The 24,656-nt window shown below is 42.2% G+C and overlaps 1 protein-coding gene across 1 annotated transcript in view; it reads right to left on the bottom strand.

Annotated features, from left to right (window-relative positions):
• Positions 1-24,656, bottom strand: part of ryr2a (ryanodine receptor 2a (cardiac)) — a gene marked incomplete at both ends in the record, with an annotated part of 671,945 nt that overhangs the window by 200,194 nt on the left and 447,095 nt on the right. The window contains 5 exons of the mRNA XM_080049015.1: positions 10,913-11,019; positions 11,143-11,239; positions 11,352-11,464; positions 16,374-16,544; positions 16,822-16,881. Coding sequence (XP_079905141.1) covers positions 10,913-11,019; positions 11,143-11,239; positions 11,352-11,464; positions 16,374-16,544; positions 16,822-16,881 — 548 coding nt within the window. The remainder of the gene's footprint in view (positions 1-10,912; positions 11,020-11,142; positions 11,240-11,351; positions 11,465-16,373; positions 16,545-16,821; positions 16,882-24,656) is intronic.

Raw genomic sequence — 24,656 nt, 5'->3', positions numbered from 1 at the left:
AGGTGTAAGTTATTCTGTTAAGTGCCAGCCCACAGCTTTCAGAAGTAGACCCAGAGATTGAACACAGATTTACTGATGTAAAAATGGAAAAGACGGCCCATTCTCCCACAATGCCTTGCTGGATAAACCGTAAATGAGGGGGCTGTTCATTTCATAGAGCAGCTGTATTCCCTGGCAATTGATCTTTATGCCCCTGCATTGTTTAATGATACAATAGTTGACAGTGAGCAGTCTATAGATGCATCTAAACTAATAGAATATCATGGAAAGTCCATTGAGAAAGGGAAACTTTCATAGATTCATTACACAAAGTGAAATATGTCAGGCCTTTTTTTTTATTTAATATAGCCTGCAATATGAACAGACTGTCACATAAATTATTATAATTTATATCATTAATTTTATCTAAATCTGATTATAATTAAGCTAATTATAAATGGTTCAGGTTAAATAAATATAAAATAATAACTATTTAACTAAATGACAATGTAGCCCTTTATGTGTACTTTAAAACAGGCTAATGAAAATAAAGCAGTACACAGACGGAATCATGGAACAACTGTTAAACACCTTGATTTCAGATCGGAGTGACAGCTGACTGAGCCAGTCAGGCAACAGAATAAGTTTATCTCCATGGTAACTTATGTCTCCGAGGTAACTTATGTCCCTCCGCTTTTATGCAACCGGATCATGGCTAACGCAAGCCAGGATAACCAAAATATCCTAGGTCAGGGGTTTTCAAAGTGTGAGAGAGTGAGCCCCCCCTCAGTGAACAAATTTCAGCTGAGCTGAGTGTGCAGCGGAGTGAGAAAGATAGGCAGACAGACTTGCCCAAATGATTGACTATTGTTAAATGTCCTTCACACACCCAGTTTTTTTTCCGCTAGTGCCTCCAATGTCCTGCTGTGTGAAAATAGTAGCCAGCGGAGAACCAGACCCTACTAGAGGGATCCGAGGGTATGCCCCCCCGGGAGATTTCTTTTTACCTTTTTAAAGTGAAATGCATGAATCTGGTGCACTTTGAGAGGAAATTTAAGAGGCTAAATATGAGGAATTTTGTGTGAACAAATAATTTGGAGACTGGGTCGGATGAATTAGAAGCTATTGAAGAAAGACACATGAATTTTCCATAAAAATATTAATTTAAAATAAAATATTATGCAGGGTCCTCTGGGTTGGGCTTGGTGCTCTTTTTCTTTAACAAGACATATTTCTCTGTAATATAGTGAATGCATTTAAATGCAGTGAGAGGAACGAAGCAGAACTCTTGTCCAGCTATCTTTATTTCCACAGACGAGGCTGAAATAGGCTATAGACTATACACAGTGCATGGGAAACTGAAGGCAGACCCATTTCCAAATGTTTTTAAATAAACTCAATACACACAATGTGCTAGGACGTGAACGTGACATCACGTGATCAGTTAACCTCGGAATATCTCCCAGATGATCTGATTCAATTATTAGGCTATTAACAATCTAGACCAAAACATTGTATTCCTTTTTTTGTATGATAACTTACATTTGCTTAATATGATGTTAATATCAAAAACAAACTAAAAAAAAAAAAAAACATATTCATCCGCGCCCCCCCCCCCCCCCCCCTCTCCTGCCCCCACGCGCCCCAGTTTGAAAACCACTGTCCTAGGTTAATCCCTTATCTTAATTTTATGCAACTGGCCTCAGGGCTGTCCACGACTCTGATAAATGCAAACCCCTGAGTCACATGTTTCCCTATGTGTCACGCACTGATATTCCTCCTTCCATTGTTGTGTATGCTGGTGATTACTCATGCTTCACTAGAACAGGCCAAGGGCCTGATATTAAGAATTGACCTAATGAATATTGCTCCTACACTGTTGATGTTTCCCATGACCCTGACTTCATGAAACAAACCCAGCCCAGGGCAGACCTGTGGTGGTTGTGTGGTGATCACAAGCTACGTGCTTTGCTCCCATTTAGATGGACAGGCACCTGTGCTATTGCTGAGTTGCTCATGCTGTTCCGTTTGATACCAGTGGATGCTGATAGACTTCTTAAAAGACTGCCCACAGGTCCCCAAAAGTTGAGAACTAAGAGAAGTGCACCCCCTGGTAGTTTGACTCCCATGTTTATATTGATGCTATTGGTGTGCCCCGTGGAGTCCCTAATGAGTTTAAGGCACAAAACCAGATTGCTGCCGGCTTTGAATCACTATTCTTTTGGATAATGGTAAACAAGAAAGTAGACTACATTTATTACACCAGAGATGCAGTCAGAGGCATTGCTGAACAACTTGGTCCCACATCCCTGATGGCTTGGCAGAACCGAATGGCCCTTGATATGCTATTAGCAGAAAAAGGTGGAGTGTGTCAGATGTTTGGCGAGTTCTGTTGTGCGTATGTCCCCCTCGAAACAAACAAAGTATCACTAGAGCATTGGCTGGACTTACATCTCTGTCCCATGAACTGGCAGAAAACTCAGGTATTGATGATCCCTTTGGAGGCTGGTTTGATGCTCAATTTGGTAAATACAAGGTCATTGTAGTCTCCCTGTTCATGTCCATTGTTTCCTTGCCATCTTAGTTTGCTGTGGCTGTTGTCTCATCCCCTGTCTTTGGACCCTGGTTAATCGGTTAATTACCACGGCGCTCACTCAGGAGAAGGCCCCTCCCCCTTATCAAATGCCTTTGTTAAAGAGGACCTATGATGCTTTTTGACTTTTATGACCTATAAACGTTGTTATGATGATTCATAGTCATGCTTAACCATACTAAATTATCAAATAATGACTTACATGCATTTCGACGTATTCCCTGCTGACTGTCTGGGGTGTCTGTGCAGAGCACTAGACACTATTCTAGCCAGTCGAGAAGTCACGTGTTCAGAGCGGTCTAACCCTTTGTAACCCTGTGATGTCGCATGTAACCCTGGGACGTCACCACGCGGATGTTTCCATGTATGGTAATGCTGTCACTTCCCTGTTCGCGTCTGCCTCGCGCCCTTATAGGTCCATGCTCGTGCTTCCCGCCACTGAAAGTGTTCCGGAAGGAAGGTAACCAATCGCAACGGAGTGGGGTTTGCAGGAGGGAGGGGAGCGGAGATGGCCGAAGCACAGGCGGAGGGAGCGGAGATTGCCGAAGCACACACACTCAAGTGTTGACAGGACGTGCTGGATCGCCAAAATAAGAGAAAGAGCTTCCCGAAAATCTACATAGTTTTTTGTGATGTGATTCGTGTCAGGTTGCTCTATAGCAGTGTAAAACAAGAAATTAAGACCAGAAAAGTAGTATAATAGGTCCTCTTTAAGTGTGGTGCTGGACTCGGATGATGACGACTCTGCAGAGGATTTGACCCCTTAGGGAGATCAGCCTCTTCCTATTTCACTCATTCACTCTATCATTGTCAGGTTGACTAGACTTATATTGATCTGAGTTACCGACCAGGGCCCTATTTTCCTAATTTTGTTCATACATTAAGATGTATGAAAAGAGGGATTTGTTAGAAAAATAAATTTCCAATATTATTGATGTAATACTAATCACATAATATTTACCATTACTTTAATATAATTAACTAACAATCAATATATATATTAACTGATAATTGTATGATATTAACTCAAATTAAACCATTTAACTAAATGTTCCTTTTACAGTTACAGAACAGGAAGAGATAGAAAGGCCCACATAACACATCTGTGGGAGAAAAATACCCTTGAAGAGAGGAGTCATTTCTCAGCAAAAGGGAGAGGGTTTGTAGCTGCTAACACAATACTTGAATACTTGATAAAACTGAATCATCTGACTAACCCATAAAGCACATAGGGACAGATTACATCCAATGACGCATGTAGTATTGAGGAGAAGGTCAGACGACTTATAGCTACATTTACAGAAGCATAGGCCTTCCGCATTTACAGCAAGAAAGAAGATCAATTTGATTGGACGAAGAGGAGGAACACAAGACGGATTACAACCAATCATAGACATGTCTATCTTATAGGTCGGAAGAGCAAACTGTAACCCGCTCTCTTCTTCTCAACTTTTGATGCTGTACACATCATCTTGCCTTGTCAATTTTACTTGAATAAAACTATGGCCTTGCAAATCACAGGTCCGAACTTGAAACCTTTTTCATGTTTTTTTTCCCCACATATCCGGCTCAAGAACACGTTTTTTAGGGGGACCGCGTTTTGCAGAGCAACGCGGTTCCCAAGCCCTGCTGGGCAGGGAACCCTATTGTTTTTGTGAGGATTATTTCTTCTTTTTATTTTTCTCTGTGTAAAACTGGTGCTGCTGCAGCCCAAACCGTAAAGGGTTCGGACATGCCACTTTCATGACTAGTTTAGACCCCCGGCCTCTCAGCATACAAAAAAAATCAGACATGCCGGCCACTAGGTGGCGCTACAACAAACGCGAACGCCTTTGGGGCTATAACTCCCACACCGAACATCCCACAGTCAAAAACTATATCATTATATCCACAGATTAACTGGAGTCAGCTGCATCTTTTGGCATAGGCCACGCCCATTTGCGTATAAAAAGATTTTTCGCAAAATCGCAAAAAATGCAAAACTGACTTTTCGCTTCTCCTCCCACATTTGTTGCCCAATTGACACCAAACTTTGCACAGAACATCTTCAGACGCACACGAAAAAAAATCATCTGAAAGAATTTTGATCCGACCATCGATGACGAAACGGTAGCGTTTTGAATATATGTTGATTAGCTACGTTTTACGTAAAAAATCATATATCCAAAATAATAAATCGGATCAATTCCATATGTTGGTGCTACCCTAATGCTGGGCTTACACTACACGACTTTTCACGCGATTTGACAGTCGCAGACAATCTTCCAATGTCGGACTGAAATCATGGGAGTCGTGCTGGAGTTGTGGCACGCGCACGTAATCTCAGTCGTTTGGTGTAAAGTGGTCATCCGACCCGATTTCACGTTCCGACACTATCAAACATGTTTGATGTTATCGCTAGTCTTAGGGGGTTGGCTCAAGCAAAATGACGTAAACACTGTCACACTCTTGCATGCACCAAGCACGACACAGGAGGAGCGGCATTAGTCGCGATCTATTTCGGATACTTTTTCATAGAAGCCTCGGTGGAGAACCAGGCTGACAGCCGCGCAACCTGAACACTCTACCGTCAAATACAGGGTTAGGAGTTAAAGTTATTGGGGGATGAGATCAGCAAATAAAGCTGGTCAAATAACTAAAGGAAGTCCCCCGCTCGGAATATTGAATTAACTTGTTTTTAATTAGATAATCAATCGCGTTTGCGGAAATACTATTAATCTCAAAAGGAATCTAGTTGTAGTCTTGCAATATGAGACCCCTGTCTTTTCAAAATCTCACTCTGTGACTGAAAACTAATGACTAGTTGTCTTCAGGTGTGAGTTGATTGTCTTTAGATGTAAGAGGGTTTCAGTCTTCAGTCTTTCCAAAGTCTTTTAAAAGTCCTCTAGTGTAAGCCCAGCATTAGTTGCGTTCAAAAAATTGTTTGGAAAATTTCGCCATAAGGGGGCGCCATAAACGAGGAAATTGTATATCTCCTAATTGGCCAAGGGAATTTTCTTAAAACTCTAGGGAGACCAGCATGGGGCAAACCTGGTTCTATATATAAAATATGGCCAAGAAATATTAATGTGGGCTGGACTTATTAGGAAAATTAGTTTGGCAGTTTTTGGCGGCAAATTCAAAAAAGTAAAAAAAGAGTCTCTTTACAGTGGAGAGGATGAGAATCTGTTTTTACTCATAACTCCCCAACCAAACATCGCACATTAATAAAGTTGACATCAACTTGTTCTGTAAATTGAGCTGCATCTTTCTACAATGGCCAGTTTTGCGAAATCCATCCATAAGGGGGCGCCAAAAGCACAAAAAGTGTATATCTTGTAAACAGCAATAACTATATAACTCCCACACCGAACATCCCACAGTCAAATATATCCACAGATTCACTGAAGTCAGATGCATCTTTTGGCATAGGCCACGCCCATTTGCGTATATATAGATTTTTCACAAAATCGCAAAAACTGCACAACTGACTTTTCGCTTCTCCTCCCACATTTTTTGCCCAATTGAAACCAAACTTTGCAGAGAACATATTCAGACCCACACGGAAAAAAATCATCTAAAAGAATTTTGATAGAACCTCCGATGACGAAACGGTAGCGTTTTGAATATTTGTTGATTAGCTACGTTTTACGTAGAAATTCACAAATCCAAAAATATAAATCGGATCAAGTCCAAATTTTAGACATCTGTCGGTGCTATCCTTAGTAGCGTTCTTAAAAAAAATCAGAACATTTCCCCATAAGGGGGCGCCAAAAACACAAAGTTTATATCTCCTCATCCACTTTAGCCTATTTATATGCAAATGTTTTGCTTTTTGGTCTACAACTCCCAAACAGAACATCCCACATTGAAACACTTTACTTCCCCGGATTCTGTAAAGTGAGCGGCCGGCGCAGCGGTCGACGACGTTCGGGTCCCGAGTTGCGTCGGAGGCTTGGCCCCCGGTCATAACTGCTTGCAGTTCTAGTTTGTTATTAGTGGCACTACAGTAAAGAAAACGTGTTGGGTCTATAACTCCAAAAAATATATTCACAGATTCTTTGAAGTCAGCTGAATATTTTGATATAGGCCATGCCTATTTACGCCAGGTATTTTGGGGGGGAAATCGCAACAATTGCAGAAATTACTTTTCATTTACTTTTCATTTTGCCCGATTGACACCAAACTTTAAACATAACATCTTCAGATGCTCACAACAAAAAGTGTTTTAAAAGAATTTTTCTATGACTATCGGTGTTGATATGGTAGCGCTTTGAATTTATGAATATTAGCTAACTGTTAAGTAAATGCTCATAAATCCGGAACGATAATCTTATACATACCAAATCCTAGACATATGTTTGTCCTATGGCTCTTAAGCTGCGAACACACTGCACTCGCCCCCTGCGGCGGTTGGCCGCGTGAACGCAAGTTGCTCGCCGCTTGATCATGTTGGGCCATACAGTGCTGCTCGAAAGTATGTGAACCCCTTGAGCATTTTGGAATTTTATTTAGTTTAACCATTAACCATTTTTATCAATACCAGTATTTTTTATATGAAATAACAAATGTTTGTTTATCAATTCAAAAAAATTATTTTCCGGAAATTAATTGTTAAAACAGACAAAACAAATGATTTGCCAACTTTTGTATGTGCAAAAGTTTGTGAATCCTGAGCTGCATTGCTTAAATCAAGCAGGTAACACAATCATGTGGGCCAACTTGCAAATTACTTCACACACTCATTTACAGGCCAGCAACGTGCTAATGAATGCTTAAGATCGCATGGATTTTGGGGCAACATAAAAAAAACTTTAGGTGACGCGACTGTTGTGAAGGAGTGCTTCAACACTGCTGCCGAGACGTTACTTGAAGGTAAACAAAGGGATGAATTATGTGAGAAAATAAAGCAAATCCCAATGTCAGCTGCAACAACAACCAGAAAATCCGAAATGTTATCAGATGACGCACTGTCACAGCTTGATGCGGCTTTTCAGAGTGCCCCGTGCATATCCTTAGCCATTGATGAGTCTTCAGATGTAACAGATTCATCCATAAGGGAGCTTTTAGTTTATGTGCGATCTTTTCCGTGAAGACAAGAAAGAGATCTGTGAGGACCTGTTGGGTCCAACACCACTTGAGACACACACAAGAGGAGAAGATATTTATGAGGCTATTAAGGAGATGCTGTCAAAGAGGAGGATCGATCTAAAAAAGGTTGTCTCACTCACTACAGATGGTGCCCCAGCCATGGTAGGAAAAGAGAAGGGGGCTGTGAGATGGATGAAATAAGACAACCCTGATCTCGTAGCCTACCACTGTATCATCCATCAGACTGTTCTGTGTGCCACTCTGAAGGAAGAGTTTTCTGAAGTCATGGCAACAATGATGAAACTCATCAACTTCCTCAGGGCATCATCATCGCTGCAGCATCGCCAGCTTAGGGAATTTTTTAGAGAAGTTGAGGCAGATGCAAATGACCTACGAAAGGAAATTGCACCGTTCTTACAGCAGCTGAATAGCCAGAAAGCGACACAGTTTTCAATGTTTTTACAAGATAGGCACAAGATGGATATGCTTGAGCTTGCTGATCTGCAAGCAGATGTTGCACTTATAGTACAGTACAAACCACAGATCCAGAGACAGTCTACGACCAAACGCTCCTTCAGGAAATGGTCTCCTGAGGCAGCAGAGGCTCTGAGGGACTGCTTTGAATGTACTGACTGGAGTGTCCTGCAGGAAGCACATGGTGAGGACATAGAGGGGGTCACACACTGCACTACTGACTACCTGAACTTCTGTATGGACGTTGTGTTCCCTATCAAAACTGTACGCTGCTTCCCCAACAACAAGCCCTGGATCACCAGTAATGCCAAGGACATCCTGAACAGGAAGAAGAGGGCATTCAAGGATGGTGACAGAGACGAGCTGAAGCGCGTACAGAGGGAACTCAAGGTCCACCTGAGAGAGGCGAAGGAGGACTACAGAAGGAAGGTAGAAGAGAAGCTGCAGCAAAACAACCTGAGGGAGGTCTGGGATGGCATGAAAACCATCACAGGCTGCAAGAAGAAGGGCCGCACCACAGGAGAGGGGGATGCAGGAAGAGCAAACCAGCTAAACCTGTTTTTTAACAGGTTTGATACTGCAGCTCCCACAACCAGCGATGGCCCACTTCACACCTACACCATGTCCATCACCTCCCCCAATTCCACCACCTCAGACTGCAGACCACCCCCACCCTCCACCCCCATGGACAGTCCAACCCCCCTCCCCACCACCATCACCAAGGATCAGGTGAGCAGAGAGCTGAGGAGGCTTCGTCCAAGGAAAGCAGCAGGCCCAGACAGAGTGTGTCCAAGAATGCTTAAAGCCTGCTCTGCTGAACTGGGGGAGCCACTCCAGCATTACTTCAACCTGAGCCTGCAGCTGGGGAGGGTCCCAGTGCTCTGGAAGACTTCATGTCTCATCCCGGTCCCTAAGAAAAAACACCCCAGGGAGCCGGGTGACTTCAGACCAGTAGCACTGACATCACACATTATGAAGACATTTGAACGGCTGTTGCTCCATGTCCTCAGACCCCAGGTCCACCACGCACAAGATCCACTGCAGTTTGGATACCAGGAGAAGGTGGGCGTGGAGGATGCCATCCTCTATCTGCTCCATAGGGCCCACTCTCATCTGGACAAGGAGAGCGGTGCTGTGAGGATCGCGTTTTTTGACTTCTCCAGTGCCTTCAACACCATCCAGCCGCTCCTGCTGAGAGACAAGCTGACAGAGATGAGAGTGGACCCACTCCTGGTTACATGGATTACGGACTACCTCACGGAGAGACCACAGTACGTCAGACTGAAGGGCTGCATATCAGACACAGTGGTCAGCAGCACAGGAGCACCACAAGGGACAGTGCTCTCTCCCGTCCTCTTCACCTTGTACACATCTGGCTTCCAGCATAACTCTGGGCTCTGCCACGTGCAGAAGTACTCAGACGACACTGCAATTGTTGGCTGTATCAAGGATGGAATGGAGGGGGAGTACAGGAGCCTGGTCGAGGACTTCGTGAGGTGGTGCAGGTCCAACCAAGGTTTAATAACGTGCATAAATTATAGCTTATTACAGCGATCGGGAAAACTCCACTTACTCACAAGGGCGATGCAAACAAACTCAGGGAAAGCACGTTTCAACCGTGGAATTATATGTTACTGCGGCAACTTGCACGCTCACACAACAGAGAGAGAAAGAAAAGGAAACTTCACAAAAACAGACGCTTGGGCTGACTGACGTCATCCACACTGGATAAAACACATCTTAAAAAACTATAAAAAATAACAAACACTGTAACCTATAAAAACGAAACCCACCCAATCTCCTCACTAGCAGTTTGTGTATGGAGCCAGGAGTGCGTTCGGATTACACAGTTTATTCAACCAATTCATAGTAACACACCGGATTTAACGTTCAGTAACGATAACGGCGTTGTAACAACGGACAAAGTAATTAGTTAGATTACCCCGTTACTGAAAAAATAACGGAGTTACCTAACGCTGTTATTTTAAACGGCGTTATTCCCAACACTGGTTTTAACCCATTGATGCCTGATGCTGCGCGACGCATCATAGTATCTCCTGTCTGTCGTGTAGCATCAGGCATCAATGGGTTAAAGTAAATGTTTTGACTTGCTCCCCTATACTACCAGTGTTTGGGCAAAGCTAACCTGGATATAAAACCTTTTCCCATTTATATATAAAAAATGCACGCACAGTTAAAGGTAAAATTAAAAATGTTGAAATATTCTTACTTAAGGATCCCACCCACCCCTAGCACGGACTTTTCACACTTCTACCCTCAGGACGGAGGTATAGAAGTGTGAAGTCCAAAACCACCAGATTAAAGAATTCTTTCTTCCCCACTGCCATCAGACAGGAGCCTGTTTTTGCTGTTGTTGTTATTATTATTATAAGTATTCTACCTCAGGACTACCATCACTGTTTAAATTTGTACATTTTGCTACAGAACAACTGCACACTTTCTCGGATTTGCACTGTTCCGTTTTGTTTTAATTTAATTTAATTATTTCATGTAGTTGCTGCTCTAATATTTACCTTGTAAATTGTATATTTTAAATTGTTGCTGCTTTTTTTTCCTATTATACTTGTATATTGCATATTTTTATACTTATACATTTTTTGGCATTTATTCTGTGGAAACAAAGGAAGAATGTCATTGCATGATTGAGAACATGTTCTTTTTGTGCATGATAATAAACACTTTGAATCTTGAATCTATTTAAGTTTCTTTTGAGCAGAGAATACCTTACATTTGGTCGAACTATACGTACATCTATATAGATTTACGAGAACCTACCATTTCTCTGTTAGGGCTGTTCTGCTGAATAGCTGAATGAGTTGATGCAGTGGATCAATGTGTTTCACCCCCTCCTCTTCCTCACATGACTCCTGTTCACCTGGTTTCTGAAATAAACATTCACAATAACAGAAACTTCTACTTACTAAAAAAACATAGCCTCTGGGACCGCTTTTCCTCTTAGTTGAAGACATTTTGCTCATTCACCATTTATATTGAGAATGACTTACAGCGAGGTCCTCTATGAGTTTATCTTCAAAGTAGTGTTCTTCTGCCTCAATCCAGGACTTCTCATAGCCCTGCAGGAACAAGTTAACTGCCCTGTGCCTTGTGGTGAGGAATAAAAGGTAATAATACTTTAAATAAAGTCTTATACATTTAGATACACTAAATGGACAAAGTGTATTTGCTGTTTGATGTGCGGGGGTGTAGAACTTACCTGGGTAGGTTATAGAGCGGTGCCATTCTGAAGCAAGCAACCACTGCTCTCTTCCTCTGTTTGGACAGCAGTTTGTGCCACACAGCCTTCTTACTGCGCTGAGGATGTTCTACCTAAACACACACACACACACACACACACACACACACACACACACACACACACACACACACACACACACACACACACACACACACACACACACACACACACACACACACACACACACACACACACACACACACACACACACACACACACACACACACACACACACACAATTACTGAATATGGAGGACTTTCAGTTGATGTAGCCAACCGTCTATATAGCTAGATTGACCATACCTCTAAAACTAATCATTGTAAATATGTTTGACATGATACGTCACAACAACAGCTGAAGCTTCTGAAATCAGATTAATCACAGGGGTGTTAATCATGATTAATCGCGATAAATTCTACCATTGGAAATATGTCAGAAAGATAAATGACAGAGGGTGGATATGTACTGTACATTTAAAATTAGTCTTTTTATTCATTGAAAATCAAAATTATGGTTTTAAAGCTCACATATTATGCACTTTGCTGTCAATTTTATATGGTCTAAGTAGTCCCTAATACTTATTTTTTTAAATGTTTGCTGAAAAACCCGTTCAGATCATTTATTGTAGCAAGCCTCTATACCCTGATGTTCCTCTGGTCTCCGGATGACCTATATTTGTGCGATCTGGCTGGCCCCTCCCACCGTCTCTGCCGGGCTTTCTTTATATGGGCTCTCCCACCGTCTCTGCCGTGCTCTCGCGATACTAGAGAGACACTGCGTGACTTCGGCCGGGTAAACACCCGGCCGAAGCGAAGCCATACTTTGACATAACAGTTTGACATGATTAAAACCAATGAAAACAGTAGCCTCACAGTTTGATTTATACAGGAATAACTTCCCACCCTTTGTGGTGTTAAAAACGAGTCATTATTAAACTCCAATGGGAAAGCTAAGTTAGTGCAATAGGCGCAAACGTTGGATGCTAAATCCGAAGCTACATGCGCGCTAACGGCTAAAAATACCCCTCAAAATCAGTGAAAACAGTAGCCTCACAGTTTGATTTATACAGGAATAACTTCCCACCCTTTGTGGTGTTAAAAACGAGGCATTATTAAACTGCAATGTGAAAGCTAAGTTAGTGTAATAGGCGCAAACGTTGGATGCTAAATCCGAAGCTACATGTGCGCTAATGGCTAACAATAACCCTCAAAATCAGTGAAAACAGTAGCCTCACAGTTTGATTTATACAGGAATAACTTCCCACCCTTTGTGGTGTTAAAAACGAGGCATTATTAAACTCCAATGGGAAAGCTAAGTTAGTGCAATAGGTGCAAACGTTGGATGCTAAATCCGAAGCTACATGTGCGCTAACGGCTAAAAATAACACTCGAAATCAGTGAAAACAGTAGCCTCACAGTTTGATTTATACAGGAATAACTTCCCACCCTTTGTGGTGTTAAAAACGAGGCATTATTAAACTGCAATGTGAAAGCTAAGTTAGTGTAATAGGTGCAAACGTTGGGTGCTACTCCCGAAGCTACATGCTACACTAGGTAAATAACAGGCAAACAACCATTGAGGAGATTCCTTTTAGTTTCACCGATGGAATTACTACACAAGTAGTTCCCTAAGCTTTGTCTCGTTATAAACGCAGCATTATTAAGACTGCTGTGATTAAGATAAATGAGTGGATTATGAGCAGAATGCTTCTGTGTTGGTTTATGCAACACTCTGCATGGTTTGCTGCACTATGGGGATCTTGTCGCTTAGCGGGGAAAACAACATGGCAGCCATCCATCGGATCTCAGAGCCGTGGACCAATAAGAAATGGGGGGGTGGGGTTGTCAGACTTTTTTTTTTTTTTTTTAGACAACTGCACGGTGGACTTTACTAATGTGGGGGGGAAGCATCGGAAGCATGGACATATAAAGAAAATATGGGGAGGTGGCTGTGCCGTCTATTACGTAATAGACGGCCAGAATTCTGACTGGAGTATATTGGGGGGAAGGGGTGGGGGTTTCAGAAACGGGGAGAGTGAGAAAAGGAGAGATTGTTATTTTTTTTTTATATTTTGGCAGTCTCTAGGCACACCGTGGACCCATGGATATGTTGGAACACATTTAAAAAGTGCATTTAGCATAATATGTGACCTTTAATACTGAAAATTAATTGAAATCAAACTAAAATATATGCCTACCACAACATAATTAAATTTGTCTGTCTCTTTGCTTTGTCTTTGAGTAGATATAGGCAATATAATGGCATTTATTTGGTGAATTCATAGGTTGTGCATTCTGGAATACAACTTGATTGCAGTCCGCAGTCCGTGTGTGTGTGTGTGTGTGTGTGTGTGTGTGTGTGTGTGTGTGTGTGTGTGTGTGTGTGTGTGTGTGTGTGTGTGTGTTTGTACGCGTGACCACGTTTTAGGAGACTGTTCATTTGTGCCAGTAAGCTGACGTTATGTTGATGTCTAATCAGACACATCTCTGAAAACTACAGACGTTTGTGTCCTTGTGGGCTCTGAACAGAGCGGACAATGTTTCTCCTCCTGTTGTTCCCGACATCAACTGCCGCCCGCGACACAGACGGGGCCTTTAGGCTTTAGCAGTTCAAAACATGAGAGTGGCTGGGATGTATGAGGCGGATCATTCTGCACATGCATTAATTGCGTAAAAAAAAAATAATGCATTAATTCCAGAAATTAATCACCCTGCGCTGACGCGACATCCCTAATCACAACCATAGACGTCGATTACGGGGGGGATGGGGGGTACATGTACCCCCCACTTTTCGTCAAGACTCATTTTGTCCCCCCCACTTTTTAAGCCGGACATGGAGTGCGTCCAGCCGTATTAAAACACAGCGTCAAGGTCTCTCTCTCTCTCTCTCTGAACATGCTCCGAAGTCTCCGCTAGTTTGCACACCAGAGAAGACTGATGCATTTCAATCAGCAGCAAAGAGACAACGGCGAGTGGCTTTAAGTGTCCCGTTGTGAAGTGTAAACTGTAGGGATTACCATCCTCTATGCCCACTAATGACTGTAAATGTAGCGGACACTAACAGTAGCTTGTGTCGCGGCACATGGATACTGACAATGTTGTTTATCAAGAAGCTGATCATGGCTATGCTACTAGCTAGGTTGCCATGGAGACCGAGGCGGAGTAATATTGTTGTGCGACAGTCCAGCCGTGCTTCGGCTCGATTTGAGCACGGTCAAAATGCCTTCGACCAATCAGATTGCTCAGTCGGAACTACCTTCCCAAGCTCCTTTTGTTTACGTCATGTTTGGTTGGGCTACGGGGAGCAGCTAGTGGCTCATATGTCCGCTGCTTTTTGAAAATGCTTTTTTCATCAAATGTGTCAGACATCAGTGTTTTGTATACATTCTATTCATTAGTGAGCGGGTATGCCGTCTTTCAGAACCGTTCATTACCTGCACTAAAGAGAAAAAAAGATGTTTCCTCATTGTCCCCCCCACTTTTGAAAATGCACTCCAGAATGCCTGTTTGTCCCCCCCACTTGTTTAGCCAAATCGACGTCCATGATCACAACCAAATGAATTTTTGGGGAATTTATAAACATTGTCTTGAAAGAACAGACACATACATTAGTATCTTACAGTGGACTATCAGTCTACATTGACAAAGTGTGGACCTCTATTTCTGATAAAAAAAAAAAAAAAAAGGAGGCGCTAGTGAGCAGGCCGTGGAGTTAAGTTGTGCTTTACTCAGCTCCTCCACATTTGCTAAATTTAAATAAAAAATGCTCGTATTTGAGCCTTTTGACAGTGGCACATAACGCATTTAAAGCCCTTAAGGATGGGTAGGACCAAGAATAAGAGCCCAAAGGCGCTGGACAATCTTTAGGGGAGTGAAGGTGACTTTTTGTCGAACAAGCTAGCTAGCACCTCACCAGGCTCGGCTAGCACCAGTGATGACTTCTCAGCAACACTGATGGAGGATGCCTCCCCTTCTGCTATCATACAGGCCATTAGACAAATGGAAAACTCTATGAACAAACGGTTTGACATCTTAGAGCCATCCCTCGCTGGGGTGAAAACTAGCCTGGCCGCAAACCTTCCAGCCTCACCGAGCTGATGATCCAACTGCCTCTGTTTTTACCAATTCAAAGATATCTCCCCCTTTTAGCTCACATTGTGGTGTCCTGCAAGGCTGCCCCCTGATCCCACAGCTGTTTGCTCTATGCATAGAGCCCCTGGCTATTGGCATCAGAACCAACCCCAAAATTACCTCCATACACCTCGTTAAAATGGATCACTACATAGCTCTGTATGCTGATGATATAATCTTGTTTTTTTTCGCAGTCTGAATAATCTGTTCCGCCTCTACTGGATCTTATAAAAAGTTTGATTATAGCATAAACTGGTGGAAGTGTGAATGTATGCCTTTGAGTGAGGATCTAGATCCTGAGTTTCTCAGTCCTTCCAGTTAAAGTTACTGAACACAAAGTATACCTGTTTTTCTGCAAAAAGGCTTTTATAAAGCATTGGATTAATTGGATTGATCGCAGCATACACTCTTGCTCGATCAACTCAAGGCAACAATTAATTCAGTCGGCTCCATGATTTGCGTGTCAATTACATTGATTCTTACCCTCCTCCTCACTACTTTGCATTAAGTGCAAACACTCTGATGGAACCCTGGCTCATATGTTTTGGTTCTGTTCCAGACTCCACAGGTTCTGGTCAAGCGTGTATCATTGTTTTTCAGATGTCTATGGGCACATCTTCCATCCCAACCCAGAAACTTCTAGAGACTTTAAGCCATTGGAAAGCTATGTTGATCAAGTATGGAATAATGATCGCAAAATAAAGTTGCCAAGAGGGGACTTGAATCATTGAGCAATATCTACAAATAAAAGAGGGGACTCCATTCACCACAGCAGTGGAACTGTCTGCGATATTGTTTCACACATTGATGGTTATTTTTTAAACATTAAACGAACGAACACACGTGCACACACACACACACACACACACACACACACACACAGACCTGGTCTAGGTGGAAGAGGACATGAGCGATGTCCACGACCCTCTCCACAGTCCTCTGTGGGTCAGAGGTTCCCTCATAGTGGTTTGGTAGGTCTCTGTACAAAGCCATCTGCCAACGAATAGCCGGATCCTCCAGCTATATAAAAGACACATTCATTCACAAACACACAGGACGTGCCTTGAAATGTGTGTGGTGAGGCTTATGAGGCCGTGCACTTCCCAAGCACACATGACAATTATATGTGGATATATTAAATTGAAACAAAAGGTCGGAGCCAGACATTATCATTCAGACTATATATTACAAAATGAGTTTCTTTAAAGTAGGATTTTATCTTCAGTTTGTTTCACATACAGAATACAGTACTTTTAAAACTTGGACAATGGTTATTTCAATCTTAAGGTATTCTTACCTTTCCTTGCAAATGGAGATTGTTCCTGATGATCTCTCGAACTTCATCCTCTGTATCTTTCTGTTGAGAGAGTAAATGCACTCCCATTGTGAGAAAAGTAACCATTAAATATCAGCTCTTTAACAATTGTAATGATATCATTATTTGTATGCAGTAATTTGTCTGCTTTATTGAGGCGAGATACTGCAGGTAAATTTGCCAGTTAATGGCTAACATTAAAACAATATTTTTTTGTATTACATTTTTTTACTGAAATGTTTGAATTAATATGCATATTTGGCAACATTATGCCTAAATTTGCATCTCTTCCAAAATCAAAAATCTAGATGTTGGATAAAGTCAGAGTAAATCAAATCTATATTTATTTATTTATTTATTTATTTATTTATAACATATTAAATATATAGTCCAATGCTTCTACAGAACATATTTCGGATACAGACTTTTTTCATTTAAAAAATCAAAAATACTATGTACGTTGGAGTTTACCCCGGTGGACGAGAGGGTCGCCTCCCTACACATCCGGGTTGTGGGGGGGAAGACTCTGACTGTTGTCTGTGCATATGCACCGAACAGCAGTTCGGAGTATTCGGCCTTCTTGGAGACCCTGAACGGAGTCTTGCATGGGGCTCCGGTAGGAGACTCCATAGTTCTGCTGGGAGACTTTAACGCGCACGTGGGCAATGATGGAGACACCTGGAGAGGCGTGATTGGGAGGAACGGCCTCCCCGATCTGAACCCGAGCAGTGGTTTGTTCTTAGACTTCTGTGCTGGTCATGGTTTGTCTATAACGAACACCATGTTCGAACATAAGGACGCTCATACATTGGAGGAAATAAGTATTTGATCCCTCACCGATTTTGTAAATTTTCCCACTTACAAAGAAATGAGCGGTGATGAATATGAAGATATTTTTTGGGGCATTTTTATGCTTTAAAAAGAGAGACAGAGGTGAAATGGGGCAGAGAGGGGAGTGACATGCAGAGAACGACCGCGAGTGGGAATCGAACCCGGGTCTGCTGCTGGGCCCGGCCCGGGAGGGGGACGCCTTACCAACTGAGCTAAAGGCGCCCCCGCTAAGCAATGTTTTGATAGGGGATCAAATACTTATTTCACTCAATGAAATGCAAGTGTAAGTGGGCAAACTTACAAAATCAGTGAGGGATTTAATACTTATTTCCTCCACTGTAAGTGTACGTGGTACCAGAGCACCCTAGGCCGAAGGTCAATGATCGATCGTGATCATCTGATCTGAGGCCGCATGTTTTGGACACTCGGGTAAAGAGAGGGGCGGAGCTGTCAACTTATCACCATCTGGTAATGAGTTGGGTCAAAGGGTGGGGAAAGACTCTGGACAGACCTGGTAAGCTCAAACGGGTAGTGCGGGTGAACTGGGAACGTCTGGCGGAGGCCCCTGTTAAAGAGATCTTCAATTCGCACCTCCGGCAGAGCTTCTCTAGCATCCCTGTGGAGGTTGGGGGCATTGAACCCGAGTGGTCGATGTTCAAAACTTCCATTGCTGAAGCTGCGGCGGGCAGCTGTGGTCTCAAGGTCTTAGGTGTCTCAAGGGGTGGTAACCCTCGAACACTGTGGTGGACCTCGGTGGTCAGGGAAGCCGTCCGACTGAATGAGTGCTTCCGGGATATGTTATCTCGGGGGACTCCAGAGGAAGTTGCAAGGTACCGACAGGCCCGAAGGGCTGCAGCCTCTGCCGTGTCAGAGGCAAAACAGCGGGTCTGGGAGAAGTTCCGAGAAACCATGGAGAAGGACTTTCGGTCGGCACCAAAGTGTTTCTGGAAGACCGTACGGCACCTCAGGAGGGGGAAGCGGGGAACCATCCAAGCCGTTTACAGTAAGGATGGGACGCTGTTGACCTCAACTGAGGAGGTAGTCGGCCGGTGGAAGGAACACTTTGAGGAACTCCTGAATCCGAATAACAGGCCCTCTATGTTGGATGCAGAGCTGGAGGCTGATGGGGTATCATCGTCAATTTCCCTGGTGGAAGTCACTGAGGTAGTTCAACAACTCCACAATGGCAAAGCCCCGGGGGTTGATAAGATAAGATAGTCTTTATTGTCATTGTACAGTCACCTATACAACGTAATTGGGAGTGCCAACTGAAGGTGCATTATACATACAAAAAAACAAACAAGCAATTTAAGTTAAAAATAGTATAAAAACAAGACACAGAAATAACAAAAAAAAACATTTGGAACAAGACAAGGACAGGCAATGTCATAATAAATAAATATAAAAGGCAGAAGCATATTGCACTTGTGGAAAGTGAGGTATATGTATGTCTGTTTAATGTTTTATGAGTGTTGAGTGTCCTGGTTCTGCCCTTCGGGCTCCTGTACCTCCTACCAGAGGGCAGTAGGCTGAGCAGGTGGTGGCTGGGATGGAGATGGTCACGGATGATTTTGCTTGTCCTTGAGAGGTATCGAGAGCTGGCGATGTTATCCAAGGAGGGCAAAGGAGAGCCAATAGTCTTTTTAACTGACCTTATCACCCTCTGCAGCCTTTTTCTGTCAGCCACTGTGCAGCCAGCATACCACACAGTGATGGAGAAGGCCAGCACACTCTCAATAGTTGAGCAGTAAAAGGTCACCAGCAGCTTCTCCTCCAGTCTGTTCCTCTTGAGTACCCACAGAAAGTGGAGTCGTTGTTGGGCCTTCTTTACCACCGCTGATGTGTTAGCTGACCAGGATGTGTCCTCCGAGATGTGAGTTCCCAGGAACTTAAAGGTGGAGACTCTCTCCACACAGTCACCATCTATGTGGATGAGATCCGTCCAGAATTGCTTAAAGCAGGGGTTTTCAAAGTGTGAGAGTGAGCCCCCCCTCAGAGAACAAATTTCAGTTGTTTTGAAAGATCTTTTAATTAATTATATTTAAAACACATTTTAAACATATTTTTGAAACATTCTAAACATCTTTGTGCGTTTTAAACATTTTTTTTTTACATTTTAACATCTTTATCTAAGTATGTTTTTGTTTTGCTTTTTTAAAATACATTTGAACATGTTAATCCAGTGGTTTAATCCTGCTTCCTTTAAGGATGGATAGTAGTGACTGAGTGTGCAGTGGAGTGAAAAAGATAGGCAGACAGACTTCCCCAAATGATTGACTATTGTTAAATGTCATTCACTTTTTTTTCGCTAGTTCCTCCAATGTCCTGCTAGGTGAAAATAGTATCCAGCGGAGAACCAGACTCTCCTAGGGGGATCCGGGGGTATGCCACCCCGGGAGATTTTTATTTACCTTTTTAAAGTGAAATGCATGAATCTGGTAGCCTGGAAATCCAGACCCTGATATCTTGAACGATAGAGGGTCTGGCCACGATCAATAGTAATTTCCAACTCAAGGGGCGGCTCCTACTCGTGCATTTCAAATGCCACTGCACACAGTTGGATAGCACTACAACCAATCAGAGCAATGCACAAGGCGACGTAAGCCCCTTTCGTTTAGCGAACAGCTGTTAAACTGTTAAATTAAACGTTTGCCGTGGTTGGTCGGCAAAATAGAACATTCCACTTACTTGCTAATGAAAGATTTGAGTGCCGTCTTCCAAATCGTTAAGGGTCGAGGCCAAATCAGTCTCAAACTCACACAACATATCCGCAGCCATCTTTGATGTTTACTATCACGGCTTCGACGTCGCATGCACGTCACTGTCGTCATCCGGTTACGTCCTCCCCAGAGTACCATATAAGGGGCTCTGGCGCGCCCGCCAGATTTCTGGCTTTCTTGATAAAGCTTCAACGGAGCGTGTCCAGACCAACACGCGCAGCAAATTTAATTTGCCAGCGCCTAGTGGCAGGTCTGGGAATGCCAGGCTATGAATCTGGTGCACTTTGAGAGGAAAATTAAGAGGCGAATTTTGTGTGAACAAATAATTTGGAGACGCTGGGTTGGATGAATTGGAAGCTATTGAAAAAAGACCCGTGGATTTCCCATAAAAATATTAATTTAAAATAAAATATTATGCAGGGTCCTCTGGGTTGGGCTTGGTGCTCTTTTTGTTTAACAAGACATATTTCTCTGTAATATAGTGAATGCATTTAAATGCAGTGAGAGGAACGAAGCAGAAGAACTCTTGTCCAGCTATCTTAATTTCCACAGACAAGTCTATAAACTATACACCAGGGGTGGCCACTGTTTTTCAGCTTGTGAGCTACTTTTAAAATGACCAAGTCAAAGTGAGCTACCACCTACTATTAGGGGTCAAAAGTCACGGTTCGGTACGTACCTCGGTTTTTAAGTCACGGTTATGTTCTGTACGGTACGGTTCTCAGTTAAGAGGAAACATGTCTGCAGAATTGCAGCCTAAAGGTATTTTCCAGTATAGAAAAGAAAAAACTGCTGCATACAACCAAAGTCTCCAATAAATAAAATACTTCTTAAATAAAAGTGAAAGTTCTGCACAGCAAACCAAACAAGCCTGTACATATTGAAAATTAATGTACAATATAAATTGGTGTACCTTGCATAACTGCATGAACCTAGGGATGCACCGATCCACTATTTTTAGTTCCGATCCGATTCCGATATCTGGGTTTTGGATATCGGCCGATACCGATACTGCCCGATACGATATCATAATTGTTATACATTTTTTTGTTGGTGGTGATGTTATGTATTAGGCTAGGAAGGCTTAAGCCAGGGATTTTCAAAGTGTGAGAGAGTGAGCCCTCCCTCAGAGAACAAATTTCAGCGGAGCCCCCCCAAAAAACATTTTTCTAAATCCTTGTGTGTTTTGAAAGATCTTTTAATTATTTTACAAATTTAAACATATTTCTGAAACATTCTAAAAAAAATTGTGCGTTTTTAAACACGTTTTTTAATACATTTTAACATCTTAATCCAGTGTTTTAATCCTTCTTCCTTTAAGCATGGATAGTAGTGACTGAGTGTGCAGCGGAGTGAGAAAGATAGGCAGACAGACTTGCCCAAATTATTGACTAGTTAAATGTCATTCACACACCCAGTGTTTTTTCGCTAGTGCCACCAATGTCCTGCTGGAGGAAAATAGTAGCCAGTGGAGAACCAGACCCTCCTAGGGGGGTCCGGGGGCATGCCCCCCCGTGAGATTTTTTTTCACCTTTTTAAAGTGAAATGCATGAATCTGGTGCACTTTGAGAGGAAAAGTAAGAGGCTAAATATGAGGAATTTTGTGTGAACAAATAATTTGGAGACACTGGGTCTGATGGATTAGAAGCAATTGAAGAAAGACATGGATTTTCCATAAAAATATTAATAAAAAATAAAAAAAATTTATGCAGGGTCCTCTGGGTTGGGCTTGGTGCTCTTTTTCTTTAACGAGACCTATTTCTCTGTAATATAGTCAATGCATTTAAATGCAGTGAGAGGAACGAAGCAGAAGAACTCTTGTCCAGCTATGCCGTGATCTTAACATAAAAAACACAAACTCACATATTCATCCGCGCCCCCCCCCCCCCCATAACCAAACTGTGTATAACCAAAACTGCCATAACCAAACAGTTTGAAAACCACTGGCTTAAGCAATTCTAATTTAAAAGAGCAAGAAATATACACAAATGCATAGGTTTATCTTAAAGGCAGACTTATAGAGTCATACAAAAAAAATCCTTCTCAATGATCACTTCTGTCCCACTAGAATATGTGGTGTTGTGTTTGTCTGCACAGTCTTCCTCTCTCTGGCTGTATTTTACATAGTAGAATTTGTCACAGTGTAGAAGCCTCTCCACTTCCTTGACTTGGATTAGCTGTGGTTAGCTCACTGGCTAACAAACTGATATGTACTGTATGTCAAATTAGAAAGTGGTGTCCTCTCTCCCTCCACCGAACGTTGGCGCATGCTCGCACGGCTCGTTCGCTCTTTCATAGTTTTTTTTTTTTAATATTTAATATACAGTCATATGAAAAAGTTTGGGAACCCCTCTCAGCCGGCATTATAATTGACTCTGCTTTCACAAAAAAAATATAAAAGTGTTATGTCTTTAATTTACCAGGAACAGCTAAGTACTGGGATGTTTTCCAAACAAAGATTTTTTGAAAAGCAGTATTTGGTTGTATGAAATGAAATAAAATGTGAAAAACTGGCTGTGCAAAAATGTGGGTACCCTTGTGGTTTTGTTGATTTTAATGCCTGTAACATCATGTAAAACTGATGACTTTAAACACAAAGTTGGTTGGATTATGTTGTTAAGCATTGAACCTCATAGAAATGTCTGTTTAATCATGAGAAAATGTATTTTAGGTGCCTAAATGCAAGTTGCACTTCTCTTTGACTCTCTGCTGAAGTGAGACAGAATGGGATCATCAAAACAGCTCCCAAAAGATCTGAAAAACAAAGATTGTTCATTGTCATGGTTTAGGGGAAGGCTACAAGAAGCTTTCCCAAAGGTTTCAATTGTCAATTTCGACTGTAGGGAACGTTGTCAGGAAATGGAAGGACACAGGCACAGTGGCAGTTAAACCCAGGCATGGCAGACCAAGAAAAAAACACGAGCGGCATAGGTGGAGGATTGTGAGAATGGTTGCACACAACCCACAGATCACCTCCAAAGACCTGCAAGAACATCTGGCTGCAGATTGTGTATCTGTACATCGTTCAACAATTCAGCGCAATTTGCACCAAAACATCTGCTTTTTATAAAGACCAAATAACTTAATTTTTGTCTCATCAGTCCAAAGCATTTTCTTCCAATATGAATCTGGCTTGTCTAAATGAGCTTTTGCATACTCCATGCAACTGTATCTGTGGCGTGGGCGCAGAAAGGGCTTCCTTCTCATCACCTGGCCATACAGATTTTTTGGTGCAAATTGCACTGATTTGTTGAACAGATACACAATCTGCAGCCAGATGTTCTTGCAGGTCTTTGGAGGTGATCTTTGGGTTGTGTGCAACCATTCTCACAATCCGCCGCATATGCCGCTCTTGTACTTTTCTTGGTCTGCTAGACCTGGGTTTAACTGCAACTGTGCCTGTGTCCTTCCATTCCCTGACAACGTTCCTTACAGTAGACATTGACAATTGAAACCTTTGGGAAAGCTTCTTGTAGCCTTCCCCTAAACCATGATAATGAATAATCTTTGTTTTTAAGATCTTTTGGGAGCAGTTTTGATGATCCCATTCTGTCTCACTTCAGCAGAGAGTCAAAGAGAAGTGCAACTTGCATTTAGGCACCTAAAATACATTTTCTCATGATTAAACAGACATTTCTATGAGGTTCAAGGCTTAACAACATAATCCAACCAACTTTGTGTTTAAATTCATCAGTTTTACATGCTGTTACAGGCATTAAAATCAACAAAACCACAAGGGTACCCATATTTTTGCACAGCCAGTTTTTAACATTTTATTTTATTTCATACAACCAAATACTGCTTTTCAAAAAATCTTTGTTTGGAAAACATCCCAGTACTTAGCTGTTCCTGGTAAATTAAAGCCATACCACTTTTATATGTTTTTTTGTGAAAGCAGAGTCAATTATAATGCCGGCTGAGAGGGGTTCCCAAACTTTTTCATATGATTGTATATATATATTTTTTTTTTATATATTTTTTTTTAGAATGCCACGCGATCGACCCACACTACCCGATCGACCTAGTGGCCACCCCTGCTATACACAGTGCATGGGCAACTGAGGGCAGCCCCATTTCCAAATGTTTTTAAATAAACTCAATACACACTGTGCTAGGACGTGAACGTGACGTGATCAGTTAACCTCGGATTATCTCCCAGATGATCTGATTCAATTATTAGGCTATTAACGATTCTAGACCAAAACATTGTATTCCTTTTTTTTGTATGATAACTTACATTTGCTTAATATGATGTTATTATCAAGA

This window comes from Ammodytes marinus (assembly GCF_949987685.1).
Source record: "Ammodytes marinus genome assembly, chromosome: 20".
Taxonomy (NCBI): domain Eukaryota; kingdom Metazoa; phylum Chordata; class Actinopteri; order Uranoscopiformes; family Ammodytidae; genus Ammodytes; species Ammodytes marinus.
The sequence above is the reverse complement of the archived record's forward strand: the minus strand, read 5'-3'. Positions and strand labels throughout refer to the sequence as shown.